This window comes from Hoplias malabaricus, chromosome 11 (assembly GCF_029633855.1).
Source record: "Hoplias malabaricus isolate fHopMal1 chromosome 11, fHopMal1.hap1, whole genome shotgun sequence".
Lineage (NCBI taxonomy): Eukaryota > Metazoa > Chordata > Actinopteri > Characiformes > Erythrinidae > Hoplias > Hoplias malabaricus.
This window is the reverse complement of record NC_089810.1, coordinates 29,017,854-29,028,972: the sequence shown is the minus strand read 5'-3', so window position 1 is coordinate 29,028,972 and position 11,119 is coordinate 29,017,854. Positions and strand designations below refer to the sequence as shown.

At 40.9% G+C, this 11,119-nt stretch overlaps 1 protein-coding gene and 1 pseudogene across 1 annotated transcript; one reads left to right on the top strand and one right to left on the bottom strand.

Annotated features, from left to right (window-relative positions):
- On the bottom strand, positions 1–7,813 carry LOC136709447 (extracellular calcium-sensing receptor-like). The gene is made up of 7 exons (XM_066684693.1): positions 7,792–7,813; positions 3,056–3,158; positions 2,666–2,966; positions 1,733–2,509; positions 1,370–1,594; positions 1,127–1,250; positions 1–914 (listed from the first exon to the last, which is right to left on the bottom strand). The coding sequence occupies exons 1-7, from the start codon at positions 7,796–7,798 to the stop codon at positions 1–3; spliced, it is 2,451 nt and encodes an 816-aa protein (XP_066540790.1). The 5' UTR covers positions 7,799–7,813.
- On the top strand, positions 5,070–8,533 carry LOC136709446 (extracellular calcium-sensing receptor-like; annotated as a pseudogene).
- The last annotated feature ends 2,586 nt before the right edge of the window (positions 8,534–11,119 follow it).

The window sequence follows — 11,119 nt, the reverse complement described above, 5'->3', positions numbered from 1 at the left end:
TCAAAGAGACTTGGAAGTTACCTTGCCCATAAGATATTTCTTGGTATTCAGCTCTGGTCTAAACATGATTATGAAACACTTGGGGGCGAAAATACAAATAATCAATCCAAAGCTTGAGGCCAAAATAGCAAATATCTCCACAGCCACAGTGAATTTTCCAGGAGAGCTGACATAAGCTGGAATGAATGTGACCCAAACTGCACAAAATATGAGCATACTGAATGTGATGAACATGGCTTCATTGAACGTATCTGGCAGCTTTCGGGCCAGAAAAGCCAAAGCAAAACAGAAAAAAGCCAGAAATCCTATATAACCCAGCACAGCCCAGAATCCTATTGCTGAACCTAATCCACATTCCAGAATTATCCTCTCCTTGTAGTGCTTTAGGTTTTTGAAGGGAAAAGGAGGGGATGTTGTTAACCAAAGCACACAAATAATGACCTGTATGAGAGTGAAGGCAAGAACACTGAGTCTCTGCTGTGGAGGCCCAAACCACTTCATGACATTACTGCCTGGAAGTGTAGCCCTGAAGGCCATTAACACCACTATTGTTTTCCCCAGAACACAGGAGATGCACAGGACAAAGGTGATACCGAACGCTGTGTGGCGAAGCATGCAGGACCACTCAGAGGGTCTCCCAATGAAAGTAAGTGAACAGAGGAAACACAGAGTCAGTGAGAAGAGCAGCAGGAAGCTCAGCTCTGAGTTGTTGGCTCTGACCAGAGGAGAAGTCCTATATCTGTAGAACACTGCAGCCACACAGAGAGCTATGAAGGACCCAGCCACAGAGAATGCTGTCAAGATGATGCTCAGACCGTCATCCCAGGACAGGAACTCTACAGGTTTAGGGAGGCAGCTATCTCGCTTGGCATTAGGCCAGAATTCAGGGGGGCACTGCATACAGTTCAAAGAATCTAGAGGAAAAGCATATTCAGAACCAGATGTTAGACAGATCACATTAATACCAAATGATACTGGATTTAGTGAAATGGATTTTTCTAAAACAGTTTGATCTAAGAATGAAAAAGCATCAGCATTTTTTTTTACATTTTCCTTAACTGGAATTCACAGTAATATGTGAAAAGGGTCAAAATTTCATTAAGCATTATGTGCTGTGATAGCAAACCTGTCCTGTTACTAATCTCTCCTTCTGCACATGGTATACAGTCATAGCAGCAAACTGGCCTTCCTTTCTGTACAGCCTTCCTAGTCCCAGGAGGACAAATCTCACTGCACACAGACACTGGCACCTGTGAAAGACAACAGACAAATGCAAATCATAGTTATAATATGTGGAAAAAGATTTGAAAGCCATGATGCTATTCACCGATTACTGTTATTTATCTGTTTTAATCAATGAGTACGCTACCTCTGCTTGTTCCCCCACCCAGCTGATAGTTCTGCTAATGCCTAATTCTTGTCCCTTTGGTTTGGAGGAGTCATAGAGGCCCACTGTAACAAAATCCAAGGCTCCATCTTTTTGAAATTGCCAGTTTATGAGCTCATAAACGGCCTCAGGATCACCGTTGGAATCAAATGTGACCCGATAACCATTATTCGTTGTGAAGGTGACTCTCTTGAGCTGGTCAAGTATCTGCAGTGGGAAACAGTTTGAAAACCCCAATCTATTTTTTGCATGACTTATTATATAAAAAATGTTAACAGAGATATCAAGTAAATGTATATTTTAAAACTGTCATGGGGTTGTTTTAAAATCTAAGGTCTATAATGCCTGCCATGGTGCGAACTGAATGCTCTTGTCGCACTGTGTGTCATTACAGATAACACCGTGGATGGCATGTGCTATGGCGTATGTAGCTTTGTACACCATGTTAGTGATGCGCAGATGTGACGTGTCTGTGTACGGGTTCTGCAGCGCGCGAATGTCCTCCCTGCCGTCACATTCCCGAAAGATTTCCGACGAACCCCTCAGGCTACAGCTGAACGAGCTCTCCCAGAATTCCGTTAACAGTGGTGATTTGAGAGCTTGTGCTGGAGAGAGGTCTAGAAGAAACTCCCGGAGCCCTGGGATCACTGAGATTGGAACACCGAAACCTATCGCCCCCGCGCACATGTTAAAGCGCAGAAAATCTGTTTTAATGATCCGTGTCTCGCTGCCAATCCACTGAAGAGGACGCGGTGGATTTTTCACCAGTTCTTCTAATAAAACTTCCATTTCGCCTGAGGCCATAAACGCTACTATTACTCTGGCTGTTGACCTGCGGATGACGTTCGCCACTCTCTCTATTTTACTACGCGGATCTGTTCTGTAAAAGGCCTCCGAGTACTCCACACAGATCCCCTCCTCCTGCGCAGCCTTTAGAAACGAGGCCATTCCGTTATTCCCATAATCCGAGTCACTGCGCACTGCTCCAATCCATGTCCAGCCAAAATACTTCACCATTTTGGCCAGCGCTGCCGCTTGGTGGTGGTCACTTGGCACGGTCCTGAGGAAGGAAGGGAATTGATGCTTATCGCTCAAACACGCGCAGGTGGCGAAATGGCTGACCTGTTATTAAAAATAGAAAAATGAATTAAACATATTCGTGGAAGCTATATTAATTCCTCTGATTTTACTAAACCCTTAAAGCAAGAGCAAAAGTTAAAACGTATATCATCTTTCCTCCTCAAACAATATAACACTATTACAATTGTGAATATAAACCTGTGGGATTCCAAAGAGACCGAGTAGTCTGGCCATATGAAGTGCTGGGGTGGAATTGGAGTCTCCTATGAGAGCAGTTACAGAAGCAGGTGGAAATTCTGGACACAGGGTTCTATCATTGAAAAATCGTTCCATGCCATTAGCAAACTGAAATGCAACTTTGACCGCCATGGGCACTGCTGCGCACGAGTCATATATCTGGTAGCCCAGCGTGATTCCCGGCAGCAGATCTGTGCTGTTATTGATCTCTTTGATGGTGAACTCCATGGCACGAGCAAAGTGCAGTTCCCTGAAATCCATACTGTATAAGACACATAATATACAATTAGACAATTATGTTTGCAGGTGTAACACATAAGAACAGGACTATCATTTGTCTGACAGACAGACCTCCCTGAGCACTGTGGTGGTAGTGGGATCCTGGTGTAGGTGTTCTGTTCTGAATTCATATAGTCATGAAAGGAGAAAATCCCTCCAATAACAAAGTCCCCATTCATATAAAATCCAGGTAACTGAGGCTCAGTCCACAGCCTGCAGATGACCGTGTCAGTTTTACACACTGCAGGACTAAGCCCAGTTATCCACAACACTGATACAAACATCATCAGACACAAAGAGAGCTGCATCTCATACTCAGAAGTTCCCTGCTCTCTCTGCCATGATGACTGTCTTACAGTGCTTTAAATATCCACCATACTATTATGTTCAAATCACAGGGGTGTGAGCTGGGCACAGGAGGAATGTTAATTAGGAATTTCTGTTGTTTTTCTTCCGTATTGCAAATCTGATATGAACCTTCAGCTACTGCCTCTTACTGCCCATGAGAGCATATTAGCATACATTTTTATTTACCTTGACTACTAAATATTAATTTTTAAATTATTTTAAGTATAATGTGAAATCTCCCTTCAAATTCGTGTACATTTTGCCCATTGGATTTTCTATTTTGTTGTTAAAAAATAATTTAATAAAAGAGACAATTTCTTTTTCGTTTTTCTGTCTCTGTCAAAGTAAAAGGAAAGTACAAACACCTGGCTTGCCCATTCATATTGTTCTAAAATGTTTAATATTAAGTAAAACTTTTGTTCTTGCAAAAATCAAGCTATATGTATATATTCGGTTTTCCAAAATCTGGACATCAGACCTACATGTGCAACCAGCCACTTACTGCTGTAAGGTGTCACTAACTTAAGGTGTAAAGGAAACTTGAAGCACTGTTACTGTTTTGAGCCGTCTGTTAAATCGCACAATACCAAGCGTGTTTATTTTAATTGTGTGTGTGTGAACAGAAGAGAGAGTATACAAAGCAAAGACATTTCATCATTCATTCATTGTCTGTAACCGCTTGTCCAGTTCAGGGTTGCGGTGGGTCCGGAGCCTACGCGGAATCACTGGGCGCAAGGCGGGAACACACCTGGGACAAAAGACATTTTCTTAACATTAAATACTTTCAAAACATTCTGAATGTGATATTCAGATGGAGACGTACACTCGCTCATTTTGTCTCCTATATATAAAATTACAATACAGCAGTGTTCCAGCCATGCTGAAATAAAAGGAAATCAAGAAGTTATTTCTAAACACTGTTTTATTAGTATGTTATTTCTTTGAATTGAATTACCACTGCGGAATTAATCTGATTATTGATTGTCATTTCAAAAACCGTTACTGAAAAATTTGTTTCCTCTTTTTGGTTCTGTGATCAGATTTTGCAACTGTCCATTCTGCTGATAGTGATTTTTAAAGGGAAATTGGAATGACCAAAATTACGGACCTTTCAGAAACTGATCATAAAATCAAATAAATCTGACCTGAAATGGATTAAAGAGGTTGTATTTTATTTATCTGAATCTGTGCATAATATGCACTATGTCTGTTGATTTTCATGTTGAGAGTGTATGTCCTTATCCATCGCAGAAGGTTCATATGTTTTTATTTTGTTTCAGGGTAAAAAGGAAAGAAAATAAATTTCCTGTTCGTATGCCCGGCAGCATTTTTTTTTAAGTGAAAATCACGTCTTATGGCTGTTATCGTTGCTGTTTCTCTATTTTTAATAGAAAAAAAATGTCATGATAAACCATTAACATACATTTCTTATTTAAAATGTTAACTGAAGTAATTCTGTATATCAGTACTAAATTAAAATCATAATTAATATTAGCGAAAATTAACGTGAATGTTTTATGTTCTGATGTCTGCAGGAAGAGGGTTAACTGCAGATTCACACCTCATTTGCAGTAATTGGAAAAACAAGAGTACAAAATGACGCCTCCCGCGTCCCACCCAGGTGTCTTGGACATCATGGTGGATATTTAAATCACTGCAAGATGGTGGCCTTCAGAGAGAGCTGGGAACATCTGAATATGCCATGTTTCTCACTTCTAAACTGCTAATTTCTATAACAATGCTGTGGACTCCTGGGCTTAGTCCTGCAGTGTGTAAAGCTGACACGGTCTCCTGCAGGCTGTGGACTGAGCCTCAGTTACCTGGACTTTATATGAATGGAGACTTTGTGGTTGGAGGGATTTTCTCCATTCATAACTACATGAGATCCGAATCAAACACATACACCAGGCTGCCACTGCAACCACAGTGCTCTGGGAGGTCTGTGAGTGTGAGAGTGAATAGAGTGCAAGGCCTATGGACTTAGAGACAAATTATCAAGTTACATTATAATTGTTCCACCTGCAATCAATATTGTCTCTCTTATACAGTATGGATTTCAGAGAGCTGCAGTTTGCACGTGCAATGGAGTTCGCCATCAAAGAGATCAACAACAGCACAGATCTGCTGCCAAGGGTTACTTTGGGTTACCAAATATACGACTCGTGCGCGGCCGTCGCCATGGCGGTCCAAGTCGCATTTCAGGTTGCTAATGGCATGGAACGATTTTTCAGTGATACAACAGTGTATCCAATATCTGCAGCCGCTGCAGTAACTGCTCTCATAGGAGAGTCTAGTTCCACTCCCACACTTAACATGGCCAGAATATTCAGTCTTTTTGGAATCCCACAGGTGAATACTGCAGGCTATGCCAAAATGTCCAGCGTTTTTAGCAATGTCTTACATTCTGCCCGTATTGAGGTATATACATATATACACACACGAATAATACATACTTTTTTCTATATTGAATAACAGGTAAGTCATTTGGCAACCTGCGCGTGTTTGAGCGATAAGCGTCAGTACCCTTCCTTCCTCAGGACTGTGCCAAGTGACCACCACCAAGCGGCAGCGCTGGCCAAAATGGTGAAGTATTTTGGCTGGACATGGATTGGAGCAGTGCGCAGTGACTCGGATTATGGGAATTACGCAATGGCCTCGTTTCTAAAGGCTGCGCAGGAGAAGGGGATCTGTGTGGAGTACTCGGAGGCCTTTTACAGAACAGATCCGCGTAGTAAAATAGAGAGAGTTGCGAACGTCATCCGCAGATCAACAGCCCGAGTAATAGTAGCGTTTATGGCCTCATTCGAAATGCGACTTTTATTGGAAGAACTGGTGAGAAATCCACCGCGTCCTCTTCAGTGGATTGGCAGTGAGACATGGATCATTAATGCAGATTTTCTGCGCTTTAACATGTGCGCTGGGGCGATAGGTGCGGTGTTCCCCGCTCAGTGATTCCAGGTCTCCGTGAATATCTTCTAGACCTCTCTGCAGCACAAGCCCTTAAGTCGCCGCTGTTAAAGGAATTCTGGGAGAGCTCGTTCAGCTGTAGCCTGACGGGTGTCTCTGAGGGCGCGCGGGTATGTGACGGCAGCGAGGACATCCGCGCGCTGCAGAACCCGTACACAGACACGTCACAGCTGCGTATCACTAACATGGTGTACAAAGCTACATACGCCATAGCGCATGCCATCCACGGTGTTATCTGTAATGAAACGCAGTGCGACAAGAGCATTCAGTTCGCACCATGGCAGGTATTAATCTCCTAGATTTAAAAGAAGACTATGTAATATTTCTACATTAAATAGTTATTCTGGGCTTAGCGCTGCAGAAATTGCAATAAGTAATTTTTGTAAGGTAGGAAACCTGCCCCCTCCATCCCCTCCTCTTTGGTTTCAGTACAGAGCTGTAAAGAATTATTGCATTAGGGGCATCCCCAGGGCCAAAAACCCAAATAATTCCTAGCGTTCTTGAATGACATGGTATTTCTGTTTTAATAGTTGTACATCATATACAGACATAACACATGAGCATTTTTTGTTACTGCATGCAAAAAAATAAAATAAAAAACAGATTGCGGTTTTCAGATAATATTTGCCACTGCAGATCCTCGACCAGCTCAAGACAGTGGACTTTACTACGAAGAATGGTTATCACGTCACGTTTGATTCCAATGGTGATCCAGTGGCTGTCTATGAACTAATAAACTGGCAAGTTCAAAAAGATGGGGCCTTGGATTTTGTGACGGTCGGCCACTACAACTCCAAACCAAAGGGACAAGAGTTCAGTATGAGCAGAGCAATCCGCTGGGTGAGGGGCCAAACAGAGGTACTCTACTCACTGACGAGCAAGAAAAACATTGACCTGTGAACAGCATTGTGACCTGGGTTTCTCACATACTATGACAAGGATATGCATTTGTCTACTGTCTTTCACAGGTGCCAGTGTCTGTGTGCAGTGAGAGTTGTCCTCCTGGCACTAGGAAGGCTGTACAGAAAGGAAGGCCAGTCTGCTGCTATGACTGTATACCATGCGCAGAAGGAGAGATCAGTAACAAAACAGGTTTGCTATCACAGCACATAATGCTGAATGAAGATTTTACCAGCCCAACATATTACTGATGATCTAGAGTATTATTGAAAATATTTGCTTCTCTTGATAAGTTTGTTAGATGAAGTGGTTTTACTGTAGTAAAGTATAGTGTAATTTTTTCATTCTTCATTCCGGTGAATTTCTGTGTTTTGTATACTGTATGTATATTGTGTTGTTAATATGTTTATCAATCTCTTAGATTCCTTGAATTGTATGTGGTGCCCTCCTGAGTTCTGGCCTAATGCCAAGCGAGACAGCTGCCTCCCCAAGCCTGTAGAGTTCCTGTCCTGGGATGATACTTTGAGCATCGTCTTGACAGTGTTCTCTGTGGCTGGGGCTTTCATTGCTGCATGTGTGGCTGCAGTATTCTACAGACATAGGACTTCTCCCATTGTCAGAGCCAACAACTCAGAGCTTAGCTTCCTGCTGCTCTTTGCACTGGCTCTGTGTTTCCTCTGTTCACTTACTTTCATTGGTCAGCCCTCTGAGTGGTCCTGCATGCTTCGTCACACAGCATTTGGAATCACCTTCGTTCTCTGCATCTCCTGTGTTCTGGGGAAAACAATAGTGGTGTTAATGGCCTTCAGGGCTACACTTCCAGGCAGTAATGTCATGAAGTGGTTTGGGCCTCCACAGCAGAGACTCAGTGTCCTTGCCTTCACTCTCATACAGGTCATTATTTGTGTGCTTTGGTTAACAACATCCCCTCCTTTTCCCTTCAAAAACCTAAAGCACTACAAAGAAAGGATCATCCTGGAATGTGGATTAGGTTCAGCTGTAGGATTCTGGGCTGTGCTGGGTTATATAGGACTCTTGGCTCTTTTTTGTTTTATTTTGGCATTTCTGGCCCGAAAGCTGCCTGATACGTTCAACGAAGCCAAGTTCATCACATTCAGTATGCTCATATTTTGTGCAGTTTGGGTTACTTTCATCCCAGCTTATTTAAGTTCTCCTGGAAAGTTCACTGTGGCTATAGAGATATTTGCTATTTTGGCCTCAAGCTTTGGTTTAATTATTTGTATTTTCGCACCCAAGTGTTTCATAATCATGTTTAGGCCAGAGCTGAATACCAAGAAACACCTTATGGGTAAGTTACCCTCCAAGTCTCTTTGAGACCCTTACGCTCACATGAATAGATAGCATTATGCTTTAGCAAATCATATAAAATGTGCTGACTTGTGTATAGTCCTTTAATTCTATATATTATATAAGCATCACAAATACAGTTTTAAGTTAATGGGTATTTAATTCTGCAAGGTGCAGGTGCTTTCATAGTTATTTATGGGTTTGTTTTGTTGATAACACAATTACAATTGTACTGTTTAATATATAATGACAAACTAAACTAAAACAAACCCTTCTAAGTTCCTTCTATCATCATCATCATCATTCTCTTCTCCGCTTCTCCATTTCAGGGTCGCGGTGTAAGTTCCTTCTATATATGTGATATATAGAAAATATAAATCTGAAAATGGTGGGGTTTTCTTTTTATTCCTTGTGATCATTGAGATAATTGTTTTGGTTATTTTAGTCAGTCTGAAATAACAGAGCTCAATATTTCTGTTTGTCACAAAATAAACAATTTTTTTCTTGCTGTACATTTAGTAATTCACTGTAATAAGAATTCACCACACCTTTAGTATTTAAAAATGCAACCTCAAATCTAACAAATTACTTCAATCTCTCCTTTGTTCCAGGTTATTTAATTGGCTTGAAAATGTAGCTACACTATTTTGAGAATAATGTAAAATAATGTCAGACATTCTGTTATTATGAAAATGAAATCTTATTGTAGAATTCTTTATAACTTATGTTACACTCCATTATTAAGACATTAAACAGTGCATATTCATTCATTCCTTCATTGTCTGTAAGCACTTATCAAGTTCAGTGTCATGGTGTGTCCGGAGCCTACAGGAATCACTGGGCGCAAGCCAGAAACATACCCTGGAGGGCCCCTCACAAACAGTGCATATGAAAACATCATTTTAAATAAACATGTTAAATATGTGCTATAATAAATGCTGCAATTGCACAGCCTTTAATAGAAAAGCTCATGTGCAAGTTGATTGGAACTTGGTACATGGATTAAGGTGATAGCTTGTTCATTCACCACCTAAAACCAGGATATAGCTAAACTCCACTCCTGGCTGATTTGAAGCTTGTATGTGGCTTGTGATAAACTGGCAACCCATCCAGGGTGTGTTCCTGCCTGGCTCCTGGTCATCCAGACTGGGCTCCAGACTGACCACAACCTTGAACTGGATATGGGATTACAAAAAATCAACGAATAAATGTATCCAAAATTAACTTTTTAAGAGCTGTTATCATAACGAAGATGTTAGCTGCTTTACCTATAATATTAGAGTGGTTCCTTCCCATCATAACCCTGAAATGTGCCTGTAAAGAACATTTTGGTGGTTTTCCTACTCCCAACACATTATTAAGGACTTGTTAGTGAGCTGTTAAATGAAGTTTATTTGTAATATTTCTTTATGGATGTCATTATTCATTCATTCATTCATTCGTCTGTAACAGCTTATCCAATTCAAGGTTGCGGTGGGTCCATAGCCTACCAGGAATCTCTGGGAGAAAGGCAGGAACACACACTGGAGGGGGCGCCAGTCCTTCAGGGAGCAACACCCATTCACAATACGGACACTTTTGAGTCACCAATCCACCTACCAACGTGTGTTTTTGGACCATAGAAGGAAACCCACACAGACACGGGGAGAACACACCAACTCCTCACAGACAGTCACCTGGAGCGGGACTTGAACCCACAACCTCCTGGTACCTGGAGCTGTGTATCAGATCCCAAACATTTATGGAGTGATCTTAAAGACATGCAACACAATGGGCATCATGCCCCATCACAGCTTTTTGTAATAAATTGATGGCATCAAATGTTTTTCAAAAATTCAATAACAAAAATAAACAAAAAGAAAAAAGTGTAAAAGAGAAACAATAGTAAATAAAATTCAATAATGCGATATGCTTTTATTTATTTGCCATCATTGCATTCTGTTTTCATTTATATTCTCCATTGCAGCCCAAATTTTTGGGATATTAGGAAATGGGGATTTATATAAATGTCTATTTGCACAGCTCTACTATTTGTTTTATTAGGCTTTGAAGATTGTATTGTTGGTTATGAATACTACTTGTCTACTACATGAATTCCAATGCAACATGTGTACCTGAGTTCCTATTACAGACTATTATTATTTTTTTTTTTTTAGCTCTGCAAGCATTTTATTTTTATTTAAGAATAATACATCTGTCTGAGTCTGAATGAGGGGACGATTGATCAAAAAAAATATATTAAAAAAATAAATAAATCAGAAGCAGTGAAATTAATGATTTTTAGAGCCAATGCAAACTGTGTAGCACAATGTCATGTTGTCCAGAGATCCTCCTGAACAGAGTCACAAGAAGTCCAATGGTCCAAGAGATCACATGGTGCTGGTGGACAGCTCCTGCACCAATCAAAGACCAGTGCTGTCCTTCCCGAGTGCTGATTAGAGACACCTTTTATGCATAGTATTGCTTAGCCTCTGCATAATTTTACGGAGCATGGTGTTAAATTTCCCCTATATCGATTTCATCTTGGATTAGTCTATTGATTAGCCCTTATTGGTTACATAATTTTCAATTGCTTATCTGGTTTTCTGACCCCTGCTTGTCAACTATTTTGTT